General features: G+C 52.0%; 2 protein-coding genes, 1 long non-coding RNA gene and 1 other non-coding gene across 6 annotated transcripts in view; 3 read left to right on the forward strand and 1 right to left on the reverse strand.

Moving 5' to 3' along the window:
* Positions 1–15,625, forward strand: ECSIT (ECSIT signaling integrator). The gene is made up of 8 exons (XM_059918335.1): positions 1–87; positions 5,342–5,460; positions 9,304–9,721; positions 9,941–10,164; positions 14,127–14,184; positions 14,313–14,461; positions 14,652–14,757; positions 15,282–15,625. The coding sequence occupies exons 2-8, from the start codon at positions 5,365–5,367 to the stop codon at positions 15,530–15,532; spliced, it is 1,302 nt and encodes a 433-aa protein (XP_059774318.1). The 5' UTR covers positions 1–87; positions 5,342–5,364; the 3' UTR covers positions 15,533–15,625.
* Positions 6,645–6,717, forward strand: TRNAG-CCC (transfer RNA glycine (anticodon CCC)). The gene has a single exon. It is a non-coding gene; the product is annotated as a tRNA-Gly (tRNA).
* On the reverse strand, positions 8,471–16,486 carry LOC132363034 (uncharacterized). Of its 3 annotated transcripts, none has more exons than XR_009502532.1 (4): positions 16,302–16,486; positions 14,929–15,082; positions 13,962–14,192; positions 8,471–9,699 (listed from the first exon to the last, which is right to left on the reverse strand). It is a non-coding gene; the product is annotated as an uncharacterized LOC132363034 (long non-coding RNA). The 3 variants fall into 3 exon arrangements; XR_009502530.1 differs by having other exon boundaries at positions 8,472–9,699; positions 15,588–16,486; XR_009502531.1 differs by lacking the exon at positions 8,471–9,699 and adding an exon at positions 11,748–12,037 and having other exon boundaries at positions 15,588–16,486.
* ZNF653 (zinc finger protein 653) overlaps positions 16,119–23,412 on the forward strand; it is a 15,225-nt gene continuing 7,931 nt past the window's right edge. Inside the window, exons 1-3 of the mRNA XM_059918334.1 lie at positions 16,119–16,417; positions 19,709–19,752; positions 21,689–21,904. Coding sequence (XP_059774317.1) covers positions 16,119–16,417; positions 19,709–19,752; positions 21,689–21,904 — 559 coding nt within the window. The remainder of the gene's footprint in view (positions 16,418–19,708; positions 19,753–21,688; positions 21,905–23,412) is intronic.

The raw sequence follows: 23,412 nt of genomic DNA on the forward strand, positions 1-23,412 counted from the left end.
GAGGCCCGTGACCCGGATAGTGCAACATGGCGGCGTCCAGCGGCAAGGTAGAACCGGCCGGGATTCCGCGGCCAGCCGCGTGAGTAGGTAGGTCGCGCGTGGGGAGGCAAGCGCGAACATCTGGGCCCCGGGGCGGCCCGTTCTGTGCTGGCAGTGCGGAAGAGCGGCCCCGGAGGACCGCGGCTGCAGGGCCAGGGCACCGTGACCTTTCCGGGTACGGGGCGGGGATGTGCCGGAAAAAGCCGCCCTCTCTGTACCCGCCTCCCCACATCCCTAATCTCTAATTTTGCAGATGAGACAGCTGAGGCTCAGAGAGGTTAAAGCCCTCTCCCAAGGTCACTCCGCAAGTCAGCAGCTAGGCTGGAATTCGATCCCGCGTCTGTCCCTTTCTCCGAAGGGACTCAAATTCCTGGCAGCCAGCCTCAGAGCTGCTGTAGGTACACCCTGCCTAGGGGTTCAGATTTTTAGAAATTTTGTAGAAATTTAGCTCTTCCCATTCAACTGATACTTGCTGGGTACCTACCATATACCAGGCACTGTCCCAGGTCCTGGAGACGGAGCAATAAGGCACACAAAAATCCCCGAGTTCCCCGGGAAGCCAGACATTGAACAAATCAGAAGTAAATGAAACATGTGATTTCAGATGCTAATAATTGCTAAAAATGCATTCATCAGGGTGATGGGACTTTAGATTGGGAGTGGGGCGGTGGTCAGGGAAGGCTTCTTATTTGACTATAGACCTGAATGACCAGAGACAGCTCTGGACTGATGGGGGCGGGGGGGGGGGCGAGAAATTTACAGAAGGAGAAGCAAGTTCAAAGGCTCTGAGACTAGAATAAAGTCAGCTTAAGAAACGGTGTAGCTGGAGCTGCCAGTACTAAGAGTTGAGTTTGGAGGGGCGGACCCTGTCTGATTTTATCTTGTGTGATATATCATTAGTGATTTTAGGCAGAGAACACTGAATTTAGTTTACATTTAAAAAGCTCCCTCTGACCTGGGGGGCAGACCTGAGTGGAGGCAGGTAAGGAAAGAAGTGTGAGGCTGGGTAGGTGGATAGAGGTCATGGACTGGAGTGGTGGCCTGCAGATGGAGAGAAATATGCATTTTAGGTGGATTTGGAAGCAGTCAACAGGAGTAGCTGATGGATTGGATGGGAGAGTGAGGGACACAGTGGACTCGGAATTCCCAGGTTTGTGGTCTGAATGACTAGGAATGGTGATGTCATTGGCTAGCATGAGGAGGAACAAGTTTAAGCAGGGATATAATTTGGAGCAACGTAAGTTTGAGATGGCTGGGGAATACATCACAGTGGCAGTTAGGTATGGAGGCTGGAGCTCAGGGCATAGATCATTATTTCTCAGACTTTAACACACAGAGGAGAAACCTGGGCTTTTGTTAAAATGCAGATTCTGATTCAGCATGTCTGGGTTAGGGCTGAGATTTTGCATTTCTAATAAGCTCCCAGATGATAATACCAATGCAGCTGGTCCCTGGGACACACTTTGAATAGCAAAGGTTTAGATTAAAGTCTTAATCTCAGCTGCATGTTAGAGTCATTGGAGTCCTTTAAAATACTGATACCTGGGCCATGCCTCTAGATATTTTGATTCAGTATATCTGGGGTATGGCCTGGACAAGGGGATTTTTAAAGCTCCCTAGATAATTACAATATGAACAAAGTTTAAGAACCATTAGAGCTGCCTACAGGAATACAGAGAGGAGAGGAATCTCTCTTGGAAACTGAATGATGCCTTAGGGTAGCAGACATATAAATTCAGAATGTGGGACTCTTTGCAGCCTTATTACTCAAAATGTGGTCTCCAGACTAGCAGCATCAGCATCACTTGGAAGTTTGTTAGAGGTATGGTCTTTGCTTCCACCCCAGACCCACTGAATCAGAATCTGCATTTTAACAAGATCTTTGGTGATTCATCTGCAAACTCAAGTTTGCAAACATTTCAAACTTTAGAGAAGGAAGCAGGTCTTACTGAATGGTTGAGAAATAGACGTGGGTGCTAGGAAGAAAATCAAGAGTGTCAAGGTGGGAGGAGGACCTCACCTATGCCAAATCCTTCTGAGAAACTGAGCAAAATGAGCCAAAGAAATAACCACTGGCTTTGTTAAATGTAGAAGACACAAGGGGTCTTTACAGGAGTGGTGTTAGTGGAGTGGTTGGGGCAGCAGCCAAGTTGGAGAGAGTGAGGAGGGAACACAGCATGTAGACACCTCTTGGGAGAAGCTGTGCTATAAATGGAGCAGAGGCAGAAGAAGATGCTAGAGAAAGTTTAAACGGTGATAAGAGTGATCCAAATACTTCCCAACTCATTTTATGAGGCCAGCATTACCCTGAAACTAAACCAAACAGACACGACAAGAAACGAAAACTACTGACCAATATCTCTTATGAACGTGGATACAAAAATCCTCAACAAAATGCTAGCAAACCAATTTTAGCAACATATAAAATGAATTATACACCATGACCAAGTGGAATTTATCCGAGGAATGCAATATGAGTTTAACATTTGAAAATCAGTTAATGTAATACAGCATATTAATAGACTAAAGGACAAAAAACACATGATTTGTTTGATAGAAGCAAAAAAAAAAAAGCATTTGACAAAATCTGATGTCCTTTCTGATAAAAATACTCAGCATCTAGTAATGGAAAGGAATTTCCTCAACCTGATAGGTCATCTTTGAAAAACCTACAGCTGACATCATATTTAATGATGAAAGACTGGATGCTTTCCCCGCTAAGATCAGGAACAAGACAAGGATGTGCACCCTGGCCACTTCTATTCAACACTGTACTGGAGGTCCAGCAAGGACACTTGGGCAAAAAAAAGAAATAAAAGGCATCCAGATTAGACAGGAAGAGGTAAAACTATCTCTGTTTGCAGATGACATGATCTTGTATGTAGACAATCTCAGGGAATCCAATTTTTTAAAAAAACTATTAGGACTAATGCAAGTTCAGCAGGGTTGCAAGATACAAGATCAACACATAAAAATAAATTGTGTTTCTGTACACTAGCAATGAACAATGTGAAAATGAAATTATATAATAGCTTCATAAAGAATAAGATACTTACAAATAAATTTAACAAAAGAAGTAAAGGACTTCTACACTGAAAACTGTAAAACATCGTTGAGAGAAATTAAAGAAGATCTAAATTAATGGAGAGGTATCCCATGTTCATGGATCAGAAGACAATATTATTAAGATACCAATATTTCCCAAACTGTTCTACAGATTCAACACAATCCCTATCAGAATCCCAGCTGGATTTTCTCCAGAAATTGACAGCTGATTCTAAAATTTATATGTAATAGTGAGGGATCCAGAATAGCCAAATAATATTGTAAAAGAAGAACAAAATAGGAGGACTTAATGCTTCCCAATTTCAGAACCTACAAAGCTACAATAATCACAACAGTGTGGTATTGGCATAAGGCTCAACCTATAGATCAATAGAATTAAATTGAGAGCCCAAAAGTAAACCCTTACATTTACGGTCAATTGATTTTCAACAAGAGTGACAAGGAGAAAAAATAGTCTCTTCAACAAATAGTACTAGGACAACTGGATATCTACATGAAATGAACCCCTTCCTCACACCATTCACAAAGATTAATTCAAAATGGATCAGAGGGGAATTCCCTGGCGATCCAGTGGTTAGGACTTTGAGCTTCCACTGCAGGGGGCACGGATTCCACCCCTGGTGGGGGAACTAAGATCCCCACAAGCCACTAGGTGTGGCCAAAACAAACAAACAAAACTTATAGAAGAAACATAGGAGTAAATCTTCATGACCTTGGGCCAGGCAATGGTTTTTTTTAGATAAAACATCAAAAGCACAGCTACAGAAGTAAAACAGAAATTGGATTTCGTTGGAATTAAACATTTGTGCTGCAAACGATAACATCAAGAAAGTGAAAGACAATTCAAAGAATGGGAGAAAGTATTTGTAAATCATAAGCTTCTTGTATCCAGGATATATAAACAACTCAATAATAAAAAGATAAATAACCTAATTTTTAAATGGACAAAGGATCTAAATAGACATTTCTCTGAAGAAGATACACAATGGCCAATAAGCCCATGAAAAGATGCTCATCATCATTAACTTTTAGGGAAATGCAAATCGGAACCACAATGAGATACCACTTCACACCCATTAGGATGTCTGTAATCAAAAAGAAAGACAACAGCAAGTATTGGCAAGAATGCAGAGAAATTGGAACTTTATACATTGCTGGTGGGGATGTAAAGTGGTGCAGCCACTTTGGAAAACACTTTGGCAGTTTCTCAAATGATTAAACATAGAGTTACTATATGTCCCAGCAGTTTGATTTCTAAGTATATACCCAAGAGAAGTGGAAACGTGTTCACACAAAAGCTACACAAGTGTTCATAGCAGCAATAGTCATATAGTCAAAAAGTGGGAAGAACTGCAAGTGTTCATCAATTGAATGGGTAAATAAAATATGGTTAAATCCATATAATGAAAAATTTGGGGCAATTAAAAGGAATGAAGTCTGATACATATTACAACGTGGATAAACCTTGAAAACATGTTAAGTGAAAGAAGGCAGTCACAAAAGAGCCCATATTATATGATTCCATTTATATGAAATTCCCAGAGTAGGCAAATTTATAGACAGTAGATTAGGGATTGCCTAGGGTTGAGGGTGAGGGGAAATGAGAGGGACTGCTAATGGGTATAGGTATTCTTTTGGGGGGGGGTGACAAAACTGTTCTAAAATTAGATGTAGTGATGGTTGCACAATTCTGTGAATATACAGTTGACCCTCGAACAATGTAGGGGTTAGGGGTGCCGACCCTCCTCACAGTTGAAAATCCAAATATAACTTTATAGTCCGCCCTCATATCCACGGTTCCACATCCTTAGATTCAACCAACCACAGGTCATGTAGTACTGTAGTACATATTTACTGAAAAAAAAATCAGCATGTAAGTGGACCCATGCAGTTCAAACCAGTGTTGTTCAAGGGTCAACTACTGAAAACACATTGAATTTTATACTTAGGGTCAACTGTATGGTACACAAATAAAGCTGTTAAACAAAACAGAATGATCTGGTAGGGAGGGGGACGAATGCAGGAGCAAATTTCTCAAGATAGTGAAGGGTTTGGCCCAGAAGAACGGGGACCCTTGATTGTAACAGTCACTTCTGCTTCACCTTGTGCATGAGGAGACCAGTGGAGCTGGTGAGTTAGCCGTGCAGTCTGGGACGTGACCTCTGCCCAAGAGAGGGCTCTCATTGCCTTTAGCAGGTGGGGTACCAGGCTGATGCTCTTTCTTCTCTCTTCCTAGGTGGTTGTCCGACAAGCAAAGGCATGAGCTGGGCCCAAGGCATCCTGCTGGCCCGGGGCCTCTCTCGGGGCTGGGGAGGTATCTGCAGCACCGCCCTCACCGGAGCCCCCTTCTCTCAGGTAACTGCCAGTCATGGGGTGGAGAGAGGCAGGCAGGCCTGGGATTTGCTTACAAGCCCTCCCAGTGAAGCCAGCTCGGGGTGGCAGGGGTGGGGGTGGGGGGGTGGGGTCTGGGCTGGCCTGTCTGCTCTGAGGGCCAGTTGAATGTCTCTTCTCATTTTAAGAAGTGTTGGTGTCCCCATGAGTGAGGGGCTTGAATTTGAAATCAAGAAGGTCTGAGCTAAGTAGATTTGGGTGGTGACTCTGGGTGACTCCTGTATTCACTTGTAAAGATGTGAATTGAATTTCGTTCCCTTACCCTAAGTGACCAGGCTGATCAACGTCCATAAATTATAACAAGGATGGTGATGATGGTGACAATATTAATAGCTCCCTTACTGAGCACTTCCTCTGGGCCAGGCCCTGTGCTATGCATTTCATTTGCATTATCTCATTTGTGGTGTCTCCCCTTCTTTGGAGCATTCTAGAGCTTCTTTTCTGCTTTCTGCCCTATGCACATACCACCTGTAGTATTAGTTGCCTACACTTTCACTTTATTTATTTATTTTTAATGTAAATTTATTTATTTATTTATTTATTTATTTATTTTTGGCTGCGTTGGGTCTTCGTTGCTGCACGCAGGCTTTCTCTACTTGCAGCAAGTGGGGGCTACTCTTCGTTGCAGTGCGCAGGATTCTCATTGCAGTGGCTGCTCTTGTTGCAGAGCATGGGCTCTAGGAGCTGGGGCTTCAGTAGTTGTGGCTCGCGGGCTCTAGAGTGCAGGCTCAGTAGTTGTGTCGCACGGGCTTAGTTGCTCTGCAGCACGTGGGATCTTCCTGGACCAGGGCTCGAACCCGTGTCCCCTGCATTTGCAGGCGGATTCTTAACCACTGTGCCACCAGGGAAGTTCCACACTTTCACTTTAAATGAATGCCTTTTTTTAAAAAAACATCTCCTTAGCTAAGCAGGATATTGGGATGGCTATTGGGTGCAGCAGAACAGAGGGCTCCAATCTCAGCTCTGCTGCTTTGCTGCTGTGTGGCACCAGGCATCTTGTTTCATCTCCCAGGGCCTCAGTTTCCTCATCTGTAAAGTGGGTACACAAAGAGGCACTCCTTCAATGGACAGTTGAAAAGAGTAAATGAGCCTCACTCTCAGAAAGTGCTCAACAATGCCTGGAACATAAGAATACTCCATAAGGGACTTCCCTGGTGGTCCAGTGGTTAGGACTCTGTGCTCCCACTGCAGGGGGCCCAGGTTCGATCCCTGGTCGGGGAATTGAGATCCCTCAAGCCACACAGCCCAGCCAAAAAAAAAAAAAAAAGAATATTCTGTAAATGTTAGCTCTTATTAGCCATATATTTGAAAAGATGCCTTATGTATAACCATTCTAGTTTAAACATTCAATTTAAATGAAAATAAATCTATTAGGGTACCATCTAGAGGAGGGGTTGGCAAACTTTTTCATAAAGGGTAAGACAGTAAATGCTTTTGGCTTTGTAGGCCATGTGGTGTCTGTCACAACTACTCAACTCTGCCACTGCAGCAGAAAGCAGCCCCAGACCAGACATAATGAAGGCATATGGCTGTGTTCCAATAAAACTTTACTGACAAAGGCAGGCAGCTGATTGGATTTGCCCCACAGACTGTAGTTTGCCAACTTCTGTTCTAGAGGGATCTGACCTGCTCCCAGCATCATGCACTCCCCACTCTGGGGAACAAGATCTCCTTGACCCAAGGGAGGTACCATCATAATAGATGGGGAGAGAGGCCTGAGCAGTGTAGTGGGATGTGAGTATCACCGGGTGGAGGACAGTCAAGCCGAGGCTCCTGCTGACTCCAAAATCTGCATTTTCTTTTTTCAACTCAATTTTTTTTTTTTTTTTTTTGGCCATGCCACGCGGCTTGTGGGATCTTAGTTCCCTGACCAGGGATTGAACCCAGGCCCTCAGCACTGAAAGCATGGAGTCCTAACCACTGAACTGCAAGGGAATTCCCTCAACTCAGTTTTCAAAATCTATCTTTTAAATAGGTAATTACAGCAGACAATATAGTTCAAAATTCAAAAAGTTCTGAGGCTGTACTGTGACAAGGGTCTCTCTCTCTCTTGCCTGGCCACTGCTTAGCTCCCTTCTCTAGAGGCAAGATGTTTCCCGCTTATTGTATTTCCTTCCAGAGATATTTTTCACAAAAGCAAAAAATATGTATCCATACAGTCGATTCTCATTATTCACAGTAACATTCTAGAAAGTCACTGCATACGCTGAATTAGCGAATACCAAACCATTGCTGCCAGGGGAGATACGGGATAGGGTTCCTGTGAGCCTCAGGTCATAACATTTTCATCAACCAATCAATCATAACCTTGTTGTATGTGTGTTTCGGTTTAAAGACATCCTATTTAATATAGATTTTTGATTCATTAACATTGAACTCACGGCCAACAGCACTATAACTCATGCCTGAGGTTACCTATCACATGTATCTTCTCTAAGGAACAGCAGGGCCTTCTTGCACGTAGGAACACTAGGCAGGCTTAGGACTCCTTTTCAACCACAAATCAACAAAAAAGATGCAGAAAACATGCACTAAATAAACCTCTAGGAACTTTCCTGGTGGCGCAGTGGTTGAGAATCCACCTGCCAATGCAGGGGACACGGGTTTGAGCCCTGGTCTGGGAAGATCCCACATGCCACGCAGCAGCTAAGCCCGTGCACCACAACTACTGAGCCTGCACTCTAGAGCCCGTGAGCCACAACTCCTGAAGCCCGCATGCCTAGAGCCTGTGCTCTGCAACAAGAGAAGCCACCGCAATGAGAAGCCCGCGCACCTCAACGAAGAGTAGCCCCCGCTCACCACAACTAGAGAAAGCCCGCGCACAGCAACGAAGACCCAACACAGCCAGAAATAAAATAAATAAATTTTTTAAAATAATAATAAATAAACCTCTAAAAGGACACTTGTTGGGAATTCCCTGGTGGTCGAGCGGTTAGGACTCCGTGCTTTCACTGCCGGGAACCCAGGTTCGATCCCTGGTTGGGGAACTAGTTCCTGCAAGACATGCAGCACGGCCAAAAAATTTAAAAAAATAATATAAAATAAAAGGACACTTGTTGACAGCATGGGAGCCAATACAAGAAGGGCGAGCATTGCCTTGTTCCATCTCAGCTGGGAATATAGGCGCTGGGCAACTCAACTTTCCAGCCCCCTGCACGTGTCTGCAAATGGCCAGAAAGTGCGAAGAGTATTGGCTTTGGGAGCATAAATGAATTTTAGCAAGTAGGCAAATTTGCAAACATGGAATTCGCAAATAATGAGGACCAACTATGTATAAGCTGTTGTTGTTTTCTTTTTTTTTTACACAAATGGGAAGCTACTGTACACACCGTTTCACACCTTGCTTTTTTTTCATTTAATGATATACCTTGGAGCTCACTCCAGGTCACACAAGACCTCCTCAGTGTGCCTTACAGCGGTAGGTGCTCCTTGTCCAGGTTCTTGGCCATTTGCTAAATTATTTCCTTGCCGATGCACATATGCGCCATTTCCACTGACGCAGCAGACGCACAAAAGTCATTTGGTGCAGGTGCTTTTAGAGCTATCCGAGTTAAATACCAGATGCAGGATTGCTGCGTCAGAGGGTGTACGTTTGTCATCGTGGTGGACATTGTGTCCGTCGGGGCGTTACCATTGCTCTCTCACACTTTGTGATGGTGTCTGATCATGGGTCTGTAACCAGCGCACCACACTTCTTCAGAGGCCCTTAGGGATGCCTGCTGGCACCTTTCCCAGCAGAGACCCAGCACGGCAGTCCCCCAGGGGCACTGGGAGACCCACATTCCAGCAGTGGTTCTCTATCCGCAGGGGCCGCCCCAGGCCCCGCGGGGCCTCCACTGCAGCACAGCCGCCCACAACCCTGATTCGTCGCTGGTCCCACGCCCACCCGAACCCCCGAGGGGGCCGGTCAAGGCCCTGGCACCCCACGTGGACCTGTTTAGGCAGGCGCCAGATGGGGTGCGGGACAAGGCGAGCTTCGTGCAGGCGGTGCAGAACTTTACGCAGTACAACGTGCACAAGCGGGGCCACGTTGACTTCATCTACCTGGCCCTGCGCAAGATGCGGGAGTACGGCGTCGAGCGGGACCTGGCCGTCTACAACCTGCTGCTCGACATCTTCCCCAAGGAGGTCTTCCGGCCTCGCAACATCTTCCACAGCATCTTCCTCCACTACCCACGGCAGCAGGAGTGCGGGATCGCTGTCCTGGAGCAGATGGAGAACCACGGTGAGGCCAGCAGGCCAGCTCAGGTGGGGGCGGGGCCACCGCCCTCTCCAGGGTCCCGGGGCCCTCCGTGGCTCCTTGGCTCTGACTCCTCTCCTCTCTGTCTCTGTCTGGCTTCCTCCTCTGCCCGCCCACCCCCATCTCCTTCTCATCTCTCTCTCCCGTCATCCCTTCCCTTGTCTGCTCCCTCCCTGAGGCTCAGCCTTCATCTGCCTGGCACAGGGGTGATGCCCAACAAGGAGACGGAGTTCCTGCTCATTCAGATATTTGGACGCAAAAGCCACCCCATGCTCAAGTTCGTGCGCATGAAGCTGTGGTTCACCCGCTTCAAGAATATCGACCCCTTCCCCATGCCCCGGGACCTGCCCCAGGACCCAGTGGACCTGGCCAGTTTGGCCCTGCGGCACATGGAGCCCGACCTCAGCGCCAGGGTCACCGTCTATCAGGTATCCTCCCCGTCCACATCCTCGGCCGCCTCTGGGGCAGGGCCCCCTTCAGTAACCCCAAGTGATTGTGGTGAGACAGGCCGTGATTCGCTGGCAGAGCCTCCGCTAGAGTCCAGGGCCCTTGGCACAGCTTGACCTCTGACCTTGGCCCCTCTCCCCACATTCACTGTATTCCGGGCATGGCTTTCTGTTCCTTGAGCAGTCTGTGGCAGCTCCCTCCTGAGGCCTTTGTGCTTGCTGTTCCCTCTGCCAGGAACACCCTTCCTCCGGGACTTCAATTCCTTCAGGTCTGAGTTCCACCGACCTTTCGTCAGGACCCATTTCCTGACCACCCTGGCTGAGCCTGGTTCCCCGTAACTCAGTTTCCCCTGTGTCTCCCAAGGCCCAGCACAGGTTCTGGCACAAAGCACACGTTCCACGGCTGTTTGTCGAATGACTAAATGAAATATTCCCCATATCCTGGGGGTCCCACTCATGCCAGGCCACACGGGGGACCAGAAGAGAGCCCCTCACAGCACTTGTCGTCTGGTCCTGGAGGCGGACCCTCAGAACTGCTGGTTTGGAGATGGAGAAGCCCTGGGGGCTGTGGGAGCCCAAAAGGGAGCAGGGAGGGCTTCCTGGAGGAGGTGAGGGTGAGCTGGGCACAGGCAGAACAGAAGAGGTGAGGAGAGCATTCCAGGCAGAGGGAGCAGCATAGGCCAGGGCTCGAGGGCAGCTGGGAGTGGCTGGAGATGCTGAAAGGGCTTCCTTTGGCCGGAGCAGGGAGTTGGGATGAGAGAGGAGAGGCATATAGGACAACGGGTTAGTGATGAGAGGGCCATGGGGAGGTTTTAAGAAGAGGAGGGTTGGGGTGCAAGTCAAGTTTCTGGAAGGATTTGTGCTTTTGAAGCGCCCCCTGGCGGCCGTGTGGATGGTGTTGGATTGGGGGCAAGGCAAAGAGGACAGAGGGGCTAGGAGAGTGGTGATGTGGTGTCCCAGTGAGAGAACATACTGCAGAGGAAGTGCAGTTTTTAACTCATTTCTTCGTTTTTTAAAGTAATGCATTAAAAGGAATTCCCTGGTGGTCCAGTGGTTAGGACTCTGCGCTTTCACTACTGAGGACCTGGGTTCCATCCCTGGCCAGGGAACTAAGGTTTCACAAGCTGGGCGGCAGGCGCCCCCAACCAAAAAAAAGTAATGCATTAAAAAGCCAAACAGGGAACTGCACGGGTTCGATCCCTGGTCGGGGAACTAAGATCCTGCAAGCCCACGTGGTGCAGCGGAAAGAAAAAAAAAAAAAAGCCAAACGGTACACAAGAACACACAGTGAAGAGTTCCCCTCTCCTACCCTGACCCTTTAGCCCCCAGGCTACTTCCCCAGAGGTGACCACTTCCATGTCTCCTTCCCAAGAGATCTATGCATTTGCACGCAGATGTATACTTTTTTTTTTTGCATATATATCCTTTGTATTTAAATATCCCTTCCCCCCCCACCCCGTTTCATTATTAAAAGTGCATACAGAAGGGTTGAAGACATGGTAAAATGATCACCTACACCACCTAGGTTTTTTTAAAAACTTTTTCTTTATTGAAGTATAGTTGATTTACAATGTTGTGTTAGTTTCTGGTGTACAGCAAAGTGATTCAGTTATATATATATATATGTATACATATATATTTTTTCAGATTCTTTTCCATTATACTTTATTACAAGATCTTGAATATAGTTCCCTGTGCTATACAGTAGGACCTTGTTTGACACCACCTAGATTTAGAATGGGAACAATCCAGGTATCCATCAAGAGGGACTTGTCCATGTCCACTGTGGCACCTCAATCAAAGACTGGTGAAAAAAGTGAAAGGGTGAGGCATGCACAGTGGTGCAGTAAGCCACCTAAAGTGTGAGAAGGGAGGAGAAATAAAAAGGCATATAGCTATTTGTTTATTTTCACAAGAATAAATAATGCAGGGAATTCCCTGGCGGTCCAGTGGTTAGGACTCAGAGCTCTCACTGACAAGGGCCCGGGTTCAATCCCTGGTCAGGGAACTAAGATCACGCAAGCCACGCGGCGTGCCCAAAAAATAAAAAAATAAAAAAAGTAATGCAAAGATAAGTCAGATATGGGTAAAAATGGTCATCTCTGGGCGGGCAGAGGAGATGGGGGTAGAGAGAAAAGGAATGGGAGGGAGACACCTATTTAATATAGGTTGGCTTCTAAACTATGGAAATGTGTTTAGACTATCAAAAATATATATAATCAAAAAAGAGGGGAAAGAACCCACCAAAGTTGAAAACAAACATATGTGGCTAAATATCCAATTGACAGCATAACCAGTGAGAGAAAAAAATTCTGAGTCACTGTTGTCTGACATCCTTAGTGGCCTGCATTCTGAGAATCCTGAACTTAATCCCCTAGCGTTATGGTCAGCTGTAATATCAGAATCATTTATGTATATTGATGGATAAGTCAAATAAGCATGTGTATTACTTGTAACAGGAACCAAGATTTTGAGTGTGAGAGAAAAAGATATACAATCGAGATGTTAAAAAAAAAAAATCCATAGTGTTAAATTTGAAATGAAAAATCGGTATAAATATATTGTCCAGTAAAAGGGCCCAGGAGAAAAACCTACACTTTTAAAGATGTTTCTCCAGTGGCAGCACATTATACATACACATATTCTGCACCTCGCCTTTTGCTGTTCTCACTTAATAATATGGCTGGGAGCCCCCCCTTTTTTTTTTTTAATTAAGTATTTTTGGATTTTTTTTTTTTTTTTTTTTTTTTTTTTTTTGCTGTGGACCATTTTTAAAGTCTTTATTGAATTTCTTACAGTATCGCTTCTGTTTTATGTTTCGGTTTTTTGGCCACAAGGCATGTGGGATTTTAGTTCCCCGACCAGGGATCGAACCCGTACCCCCTGCATTGGAAGGCGAAGTCTGAACCACTGGACCGCCAGGGAAGTCCCAAAGGAGTCCATTCTTTTTAACCTGAAAGGGTGGAGGATATGTGTGCCAACAGTTGTCCACTCACAGGTATTTCGGTCAGAGTATGTGCATTTTTTCACAAATGAATTTCATTTAGTTTTGGTTTTTGTTTTTTGGCTACGCTGCTTGGCTTGCAGGATCTTGGTTCCCCGACCAGGGATTGAATCTGGGCCACTGCAGTGAAAGTGTCGAGTCCTAACCACTGGACCACCAGGGAATTCCCTCATTTCGTTTTTTGTTTTTTTTTTTTAAAGACTTTTTTTTTTTGATGTATACCAATTTTTTTTTTAACCTTTATTAAATTTGTTACAATACTGCTTCTGTTTTATGTTTTGATTCTTTGGCCGCAAGGCATGTGGGATCTTAGCTCCCCAACCAGGGATCGACCCACACCCCCTGCAATGGAAGGTGAAGTCTTAACCGCTGGACCGCCAGGGAAGTCCCTCATTTAGTTTTTAAAATCACATTTCAGAGTGTAAAATTAGAAAGCTACAAAAGGCTATTCTTTCCCTCCCTGCCCTCCACAGAGGCAAACGCTGTGACTTGCTTCTTGTGTCTCCTTCCTGGCATATTCTGTTTGCATGAAATTCTCTTCCTTTTTAAAATTTCACATGCACTGAGCACTTAGCACGTGCCAGGCATCGTTCTCGGCATTTTAGAACCATCTCAACTAAGTGCTGTTATTGCCCCCATTTTGAATTGGGGAAACTGAGGCACACGGTGACTTAGCCAAGGTCATGCAGACAGTGGCAGAGCCGGGATTTTAACGCAGGTGGGCCAGCTCCAGGGTTCCCTCCATGTGAGTATCTCCAGGGTCAGTGGCTCTTACCCAGTTAGATAGAAGCAAGAAGGCGGTGGGCTCGAGTGATTGTGGGAGGCCCAGTAGACAGACCCAAGAGGGGCCCTGAATTCACTGGAATCCCCATTTCTCTCTCCCGGGCTCCTCCATAGGGGCTGTGGGGGCCACAAGCTTCCACCCCGACTTTCCTTGCAGATGCCTTTGTCCAAAGACTCCAGAGATGCCACGGATCCCACGGAGCCCCACATCATAGGTAAGGTCCTGCGGAGGGAGGGAGGGAGCGAGTGCCGGGTTCTCAGCAGGCCTGATGGGTGGGCTCCCTGGGCCTCTGGGCACAGCCCCTCAGCCAGGACGCCCCGGGAATGTGTGTCTCCACACCAGGAATCCAGAGTCCTGATCAGCAGGCCGCCCTGGCCCACCACGACCCAGCCCGCCCGATCTTCGTTGAGGGTCCCTTCTCGCTGTGGCTTCGAGACAAATGCGTCTATTACCACATCCTCAGAGCTGACTTGCTGCCCCCTGAGGAAAGGGTGAGGGCCCAAAGCGGGAGTCGGGGGGTGGGGGTGGTAAGAGTGAGTTGGCTCAAAGGTGGGGAGGGGGGTGGGGGGATGGGAGGGCAGGGGCCAGGGGAGAGGCGGCAGGTGGCTGCAACATCCTGGGCCTCTGACTCTGCCTGCACCTCCCCTCCCCCTCCCCCCCCCCCCCCGCCCCCCGGGTTAGGAAGTGGAGGAGATTCCAGAGGAGTGGAACCTCTACTACCCAATGCAGCTAGACCTGGCCTACGGGAGGAGCAGCTGGGATGACTACGAGTTTAACATCGATGAAGGTAAAAACTGGGATGGGTAGGATTCTGAACACTGCACGGGATGGGGTGCCACCTCTGGAGTCGAGGGATGGGGCCCAGGCCGAGACCTAGTCCAGTTACACACACAGACCCTCTATACACACACACACACCACCCCAACACCACCTCCCCCCACGAAAGCACGAAACTCACCACTCAGGGGCTCCAGACCTGTCAGCCCTCAGTCATTTCCTCCTTCAAACACTTACGGAGCACCTCTGTGCTGGCTACTGGGCATGACCAGGACAGGCCCGGTCCCAGCGGAGGAGCACACAACTCAGCCTCAGGTGGGAGTCAGAAGGATTTCCTGGTGGAAACAGGAGGTGTCACCTAGGTGAAGCGTGGGACAGGCAGGCTAGGCAGAGCATGTGCAAAGGCTTGGACACACACAAAAGGCAAAAGGGAGCTTAAAGCCCCCATCCTTGGCCTGGAAGGGGTGTGGGCTTGGGGCGGGGGGGCTGCTCCAGTCCCTACTGCACAAACTGAGGGCCTGTTTCTCCCGACAGTGGAGGAAGGCCCTGTCTTCGCCATATGCATGGCGGGTGCCCATGACCAGGCCACGCTGGCCAAGTGGATCCAGGGCCTGCAGGAGACCAACCCAGCCCTGGACCGCATCCCGGTGGTCTTCCGCTTGTCAGGGTCCTCCGGGGAGCTGCTGGCATCCTCCTCAGGGCTGGAGGAGCCACCCCTGACCCCACCCGAGGGCCAGGAAGAAGAGGAAAACAATCAGCAGCGACAGCAGCAGAGCCAGAGCTGAGCCTGAGCAGTCACAGGAGCACAGGCTGTGGACTGGTGTGAAAGCATGAGATGACCTTTTAGTGTACAGCAAATAAAAGTTTTCCGGCTTGGGGCTGTCTTGCCTCCTCTCTGGCAGTGTAGCGTCCCTGCCCCTTTAATGCCTGGTGTCACGTCTTTTCAAGTGATGGAGACATCATCCAGAACTGACGGGTCGAGCCGCTGGCCTTCCGTCTGCCTTTCCTAGACAGCTCCCACCCTTCCCTTGTCATCCCCACAATGCATTCAGGATAAAGGTGCGGAGGAAGAAGCCCCCATCATCCCAGGGTCTACGGGCTCTCCTGGCTCTTTCTTCCCGGATCAGCCTCAAACCTTCAGCTACCCCTTCCGTCTCTGCCTACTCAGAAAGTTTAACAGAGAAGGGAGTAAGGGGAGAGTGGGTTGTTGCTGGCGCTTATTGCGCGCATGCGCAGCTTCCGCTCTCGATCTTCTTTTGGCGCCGCGAGGCAGTGAGAGTCCATGAGAAATTTCCCGTCGGCGCGGAACATGCGCGCCACTTCCGGCCGGGCTCCTAACAACGGGGGAGGCTGGTAACCAGGGAGGGGGGGATGGCGGAGCGGGCGCCGGAGCCCGAGGCGGAGGCGGAGGCTGAGGCGGGAGCGGGCGGGGAGGTAGCCGCCGAGGAGGGCGCGGCGGGCCGCAAGGCGCGGGGCCGCCCGCGGCTCACGGAGTCGGACCGGGCCCGGCGGCGGCTCGAGTCCCGGAAGAAGTACGACGTGCGGCGCGTGTACCTGGGCGAGGCGCACGGGCCCTGGGTGGACCTGCGGCGCCGCAGCGGCTGGAGCGACGCCAAGCTCGCCGCCTACCTCATCTCGCTGGAGCGCGGCCAACGTAGCAGCCGCCACGGGTGAGGGGACCCGGCCCGACGGAGGGAGGGAGCGAGGGAGGAGACGCCCCCATCCCCCGCTGAGCCTGGTCCCGCCCACTCCGCCCCCAGGGCCCCGCCCCTGGCACCTGTGAACCCCGCCCAGCGCCCCGACTGCCGGCCTGGGTCTCCGACTGCTGGTCCTGGGACGCGCCTGGCTCGCGGCCCCGCCTTCCGTCGCTCCGACTGCCCAATCCTAGGATACGCCCAGCCTCTCGACCCGCCTCCTGGGCGCTTGGCCCTTCCCCCTAGAGCTCTGGCTGCCCAATCCTGGTACGGGCCCCACCTCCAAGCATTCTAAAGGCCCAGTCCCTGGAGGGGCGGCCCCGCCTCCTGAGGCCTGAGGGGCCCGAGGTCCCTGCTCGTCCCCGGAGTCTCACATGCCTCATTCCCTAAAACTCCCACAGTGTAGCCTGGGGCTGTGACTGGACACCCCGGGCCACCCAGCCCTACCCCTCATGAGGTTCCAGTGACCCACCTGGGACTGCGTGTGGCCCCATTCCCACACTGGAATGGGGCCACTGGGGAGGCCCCACACTCCCAGCGCACCCCTCACAATCCAGATCTCACTCCCCTAAATCTCTTGGCTCTTGGGGAACACCTCTGTCCAGGGAGACTCAGGTGAAGAGGAAACCCCGAGTTAGCTGCTCAGGTGGAGGGCAGAGGCCTTTGCATAATCTCAATCTCGAGAACGAGCAGTATGGAAGGAATTTTTCTCTTCTTGCCTTATAGGTTGGTGTGATGATTGAATGAGTTAAAATACAGCAGAGGGCTTCGAACAGTGCCTGGAACATAGTGAGCAGTGCAGATATTAGCTGTTATGATGATGTTTGTTTCCTGTCACAAACAGTGCTGCAACAAAACCCTTGTTCTGCCCTGGTTTTCACTTGTACACATTCACGTTTCTCTCAGGGGAGATTCTGAGGGCCAAGAATCAACCAGAACCTGCTGAATTGTACCCACCCCCTCCCCAGGGTGGCAGGCTGGTTTATATGCCCAAGAGCAGGGCAGGAAATGCTGGGAGCTTATAAAACTTCAAGCCAGTGTCCCAGCTATTGGAGTTTCTGATTCAGTTAGTCTGGGTGGAGTTGCAGACCCTGTATTTTTTTCTGAAGAGCTTCCAGGGAGACTTGATGCACAGCTGGAGTTGAGAACCACTGACCAGAGGGAGCCCCTGGAGGTTCCGAAGCTGAAAGTGGTATTTACAGAAGCTTGTCTGGCTGAGCTGGAGGTGTGTGGGAGCTGTGCAGGACTGGGGCAGGGGCACTGAGACAACCCAGGCAGTGTGTGGCAAAACCTGACCCCGGGGCACATGAGTAGTCGGGAAAATACACTAAGGGGTATTTATTCCTTCAAACTGCATGGCAGTTCTTTGTGGGAGGCACTGCGGTTATCCCCACTTCACAGATGGGAAAACTGAGGCCCAGAGGGGACCAATCCTGCTTGAGGTCACACAGCCAGTCAGTAGCAGAGATAAGACTTGAACTCGGATCTGACTGACGCCAAGTCTGTCTCCACCACGATGTGGCGTTCCCCGCACCCCAGCCGTGGCGAGGCTATGAATGGGTGGAGATGGTCATGGGTGTTTGGATTTGGGTTTGGGTGAGGATCTAGGCAGCCAGTCTGGCCCCTTGGAGGGGAGGTGGAGCCTTGGGAGGGGACAGAGGCTCCTGGGATGGTACAAGGGGACATGGATTCCTGGGCAGAGGGCAGAGCCTGGGCAGGAGCCCCGAGGAGCTGTCCTGGGCTAGACGTGGGGTGTGGGGGCTGAGGATTGCTATCAGGCTGGACAAGAGTCAGAGTGGGCGGTGGAGCTGAGGAGAGACCCTGGACCGGCTGTCGGGACATTGGTGACAAGAGCGTGGGCCTAGCCACAGCGAGGAGACCCATGTTCCAGTGCCTGGCTCTGTGATAATATTGAGAATCATAATGGTCATCGTTACCATTTGCTGAGTGATTCTTAATTACCAGGCTCTTTACAATGCATATGACCCCACGCCAACCCCATGAGGAAGGTACTGTTACGAGCCCACACTACACATGGGGAAACTGAGGCACAGGGGGCAGGGTTACTCACCCAGGGTCACAGAGCCTGCTGCTGTGGTTTAGAAGAGGAAGAGCAGGGAAGCAGTCTGAGTCAGGTGGGCAGACCCTGAAGCATGGTGGCAGGAAGGCAGAGGGAGGCCCTAGCAGGTCCAGGAGAGATGGCTCCAATGCACCTGCCTGGAGCCTGTGCTGGGCCACAGCTGAGCGGGCCACGTAGGGTCAGGAACCTGCTTGGCAGATCTGGTGGCCATCCTGGTGTGGGAGGCCAGGGGGGCCCCTGGCCTTAGGGTCCGGCCCTGCCCTGGGCTCCCCAAGGCCATGGCTCACTGGGACACACAGTCAGGGTATTGGGACCCAGGCAGAGCGGGGAAGGCCCTAGAGGTAGGCGGACATGATGGCGTGGCCTTTGGGCCTGAGCTGGCTGCAGGGTCAGGACCCTCACAGAGCAGGCAGTTAGGGCCCAACCATCTCCCCAGGGCTCTGGGCCAGCCTCAGGGCCAGGATCTGCAGGTCCTTGGAGGGGGTAGTCCGAAGTCAACTCCATGACTGTTCTACTGGGTAACAAATGACCACAGACTTAGTGGCTTTAAAACCCCACAGATTTATCATCTCACATTTCTGCAGGTCAGGAGTCTGGCACATTTTAGCTGGCTCCTCAGGTCAGGGTCTCAGGAGGCTGAAATCAAGGTATCAGCGCGCCACAACGTCACCTAGAGGCTCGCCCAGGGAAAGATCTGCTTCTAGACTTGTTCAGAGCATTGGCAGAATCCATTTCCTCCGGGCTATACGGCTGGGGTGCCTGCGGTCTTGCTGACCATCAGCTGGGACTGCTCTCAGCTCCGCAAGGTCGTTCTCAGGTCCTGGTCCCTCACAGGCCCCCTCATGCTCTCAGCCCCCAGTCTCTGACTTCAGCAGGGCCCTTTTAAAGGCTCCCCTGATTAGGTCAGGCTCCCCAAATAAGCTCCCTCTTGATAATCCACTCCCCAGCCACGGGACCCTGGGCAGGCAGCTTCACCCTCAGGGCCTCAGTTTCCCACTCCGTGAGGTGGGTGATGATAGTAGACCCCTGCTAGGGCTGCTGTTGGTGCAGGAGAGACCAAGTGAAGGGGCAAGGGAAGTAGACCTGGCCCGGGAAGCAGAAGCCCACATTCTACCCCAGCAGGATTGGCATCTCATCATCCATCAGGCCCCAGGTTCACTCCCCACTGCCCCCTCTCTCTGTTACAGGAAGCCTTGGGAGCAAGTCCCCAAAAAGCCAAAGCGGAAGAAAAGTAAGTGGGGCTGCAACCAGGGTGGAGGTGGCGTTGGGAGTAAGTGGCTTTGTGGTTGGTTCCCTCCTTCCCTCAGGGACCACTTGTGGAGGGTCCGCGTGTGCCAGGAGCCGTGCAGGCTGGGACAGACCCAGCCCTGCCCTCCCAGAGCCCGCAGTCTCGTAGGAAAGACGGGGGACAGGCTGAGCAGGGCTGTGGTGGGGAAGTAGAGGCACCGGGGGGCCCAGAGGAGGGGTCTGACCCAGCCTGGGTCGGGGGTGGGGATGGGATAGGAAGGGTTGGAGGGGACCCGAACCTGTGCTGTGCCCACCGGGGGTGCTCTCATCATCCCCATCTGACACAAAAAGTCTGAGTCACTGCCCCAGGCTGCACAGCCAGAAAGTGGCCGGGCCAGACTGCAAACCCAGGACCATGTGTCACCCGAGGGGTCCCCTTTGCTCCTCTGCTCTCCTGCCCGGTGCGTGGGAGTCAGCCGGGGAAGAGCCAGGCAGAGCAGAGGGAACAGCTTGTGGCCAGGCCTAAAGGGCGTGTGGTGTGCCAGGCTCAAGGGGAGCCGGGCGTGGGCAGTCGGAGCAGAGGCTGGAGTGCATATTCCCACCCCCTGACCACGACCCCTGAGCCCTGGGCTGTGGGTCCCAGGCCATGTCCAGCAGGGTGAGGGCCAGTGGTCCAGGGACGGCCATCTGATGGCAGTGAGCCCCTCTACTTATCACGGTGCTCAGAGGCAGAAGCTGAGCTAAGACTGAGACCCCCAGTCCGAGAGGTGTGGGGAGGGAGATGAGGGGGCCGGAGAGTGGCTGCTGGTGTCCCTGTGGTCGTCACTGGGTTGGCAGCCCCAGGCACCATCCCTAGACCCAAGGACCTTTCCTGGGCCCCCTCGTCATCTCCCAGCCCGGAAGGTCAGGGGCACACCTTCAGAGCTGAGTGAAGGGCGAGGGGCAAGGCAGGTGTCTAGAGGAAGAGGGCACAGCCCTTGCAGAGGTCCTGGGGCAGGGCCATACTTCCCTAGTTGAGGAACAGGGAGGAGGCCCTGAGGCTAGAGTGGAGTGATCCAGGGGAGCAGTAGGAGGAGGTGAGCGCAGGAGGTGACAGGGCAGAACACACAGGGCCTGGTGAACCTCAGGGAGGACTTGGGCTATTACCCCCATTGAGGTGGGAGTCCTGGTGGATTTTTTCTTTTTTTCTTTTGGCTGCGTTGGGTCTTCATTGCTGCATGCGGGCTTTCTCTAGTTGTGGTGAGCGGGGGTTACTCTTCGTAGCAGTGCGCGGGCTTCTCATTGTGGTGGCTTCTCTTGTTGCGGAGCACGGGCTCTAGGCGCACGGACTTCAGTAGTTGTGGTGCGTGGGCTCAGTAGTTGTGGCACGTGGGCTTAGTTGCTCCGCGGCACGTGGGATCTTCCCGGACCAGGGCTCGAACCCGTGTCCCCTGCATCGGCAGGCAGATTCTCAACCACTGCGCCACCAGGGAAGTCCGCCCTGGTGGATTCTGAGTAAGAAGGGATGTGGCCCGACTCAAGTGTTCAGAGGCGCCCTCTGTCAGCTGCCGGGGGCAAGGGTGAGAGCTGGGAGAGTAGGGCCGAGGGACTGAGCTGGTGCAGGCGGGAGACGCTGAGTTGATGAGGACGAGTATAACCGTAACTGGCAACTGACAGTCGTTGCGTGAGCACCTGCCATACGCCAGGCTTTACTATGTATACGACTTGACTCGAACAGCGAGGACATTCCCTGCCAGTCTCTGTTGTCCCCAGGGCGGGTCTCACATCTCTGAGCCTCAGTTTCTTCATCTGTAAACTGGGGACAGGCCTGGATAATACTCAGGAGGGTGTCTCAACCCCCAGAGCTATAAGACCCATGTGGTTCTGGGGGCCGTGCTGCCCAGAGAGGGGGGTAGGAGTGAGCCCTGCCCCTCATGCCTGCCCGTGCCCCGCGTGCGCAGGGCGGCGACGCAACGTGAACTGCCTGAAGAACGTGGTGATCTGGTACGAGGACCACAAGCACCGCTGCCCCTACGAGCCGCACCTCGCCGAGCTGGACCCCACCTTTGGCCTGTACACCACGGCTGTGTGGCAGTGCGAGGCTGGGCACCGCTACTTCCAAGACCTGCACTCGCCCCTGAAGCCGCTCAGCGACTCAGACCCTGAGAGTGACAAAGGTGGGTCTGCGGGGGGAGGGCTCACAGTAGCCTCCGGTGTTTGGGGCTCTACAGCCCCTCCTGGGCCCTGCCAGCCTCAGGCCAGCGTCGCGGACCTCACAGCAGCTGACGTGGCCCTGGTGCTGGATGGCCTTGCAGTCTTTGAGTCCTTGCAGAGCCCAAGAGCTGGTCCCCATTTTGCGGAGGGACAGCCAAGGTGCGGCGCGGTTTGCCCATCTGGGCCTGAGGTCAGTCGCAGGCAGGGCTGAGGTCCAGGAACCTGGCTCAGCGGCTGGAGGGACAGGCAGGTGCTGGGCCTCTCCTGGCCTCTTTGTCCTCCTTTACTTCCTCCGGCTCTCTCTCAGGTTCTGGACTGTCTCTGCAGCCTCATCCTCTTTCCCTCCCTCCAGCCTGTTCTCCTTCTCCCTACACCCCATTCTCTGCTCTTGAGCTTTCTCTTGTTCCTGAGCCTCCCCTTTTCATCTTTCTGTGTTTCATCCTCTCTCTCTCTCTCTCTCTGTGTCTCGCATCTCCTTTCCTTTTCTCTCTTCTTCCCACTGTCTCTCCTCCATCTCACTCTCTCACTCCCATTTTCATCCCTTTCTCTCTCCACACCATGGCCCCACCCTCGCCATCTATCACTGCCCCAGCCCCTCCCCTGCCATCCCACATTGCTCACACACACACGTGAGCTGGAGTCCTTCTCAGGCCTGGGAGGGACTCATTTATGAAGGTCCAGTTGGCCCTGGTAGGGGAGCAGAGGAGATGCCATGGGTGGTGAGGGGCTGCCCGCCTGCCTCGGGGGCTTGGCATCAGGGGGAGCATGGGGCCCTCTGCCAGGCACCCTGCCGGAGCTGAGGGTGGGGTCAGTCACCAGGGCTGAGCCCGCGCTGGCAGGCATCTCTGAGCAGGTGGCATCCCAGCTGGCCGAGGGGAAGCCGTGGGCGAGAGGTGTTCCAGGTGGGCACCCCAGCCAACGGCTGTCCTGTTGTGTGTCCGCCGGGCTCCCAGTGTGCAGCCAGCCCCTCGGCCATCTTGTCCTCCCGACTCCAGGCCCTGCCCCAAACCACCCTGAATCCTCCTCACAGCCCTGTCATTAGCAGTCGAGGAAACCAAGGCCCTGGGAGTAATGGGACTGGCCCATCTGACACTGGGTCTGGCTGGGATGGGGGTGGCACCCAAAGGAGTCCCCTGACAGCCCAACCCAGCTCTGATACCAGTGGCCTCTGGATCTGGGCTCTCAGGAATGAATGCTGGGATCAATTAGCCAGATCTGCTTTGGGCACTGGCCGGGGGGTTGCTGTGAGGGAGTGGCTGTGTCCCTGTCCCAGCCTGGTCCCTCAGCAGCTCCCTTATCAGCTCTCTGCCGAGGGCGGCCCTGCCACCTCGCACTCAGTAAGAAGACCTCGCACCAGGACTGTGGGAGGCCGGTGGGTGCCCTGCCAATTCTGTCATTAATGTCATTATCAACTGGCAAGAAGTCCAGTGTCGGCTTAACAGCTGGACACTGTAACTGGGGATCCAGGCAC

This window comes from Balaenoptera ricei, chromosome 3, assembly GCF_028023285.1.
Source record: "Balaenoptera ricei isolate mBalRic1 chromosome 3, mBalRic1.hap2, whole genome shotgun sequence".
In the NCBI taxonomy this organism is placed as follows: Eukaryota; Metazoa; Chordata; class Mammalia; order Artiodactyla; family Balaenopteridae; genus Balaenoptera; species Balaenoptera ricei.

Bases quoted from the DNA above. Each gene is read 5' to 3' on its own strand.
- ECSIT (XM_059918335.1), top strand. From the start codon at position 5,365: ATGAGCTGGGCCCAAGGCATCCTGCTGGCCCGGGGCCTCTCTCGGGGC. The intron at 14,462-14,651 runs GTGAGGGCCCAA...CCCCCGGGTTAG, and splicing joins TGCTGCCCCCTGAGGAAAGG to GAAGTGGAGGAGATTCCAGA. The intron at 14,758-15,281 runs GTAAAAACTGGG...TTCTCCCGACAG, and splicing joins CGAGTTTAACATCGATGAAG to TGGAGGAAGGCCCTGTCTTC.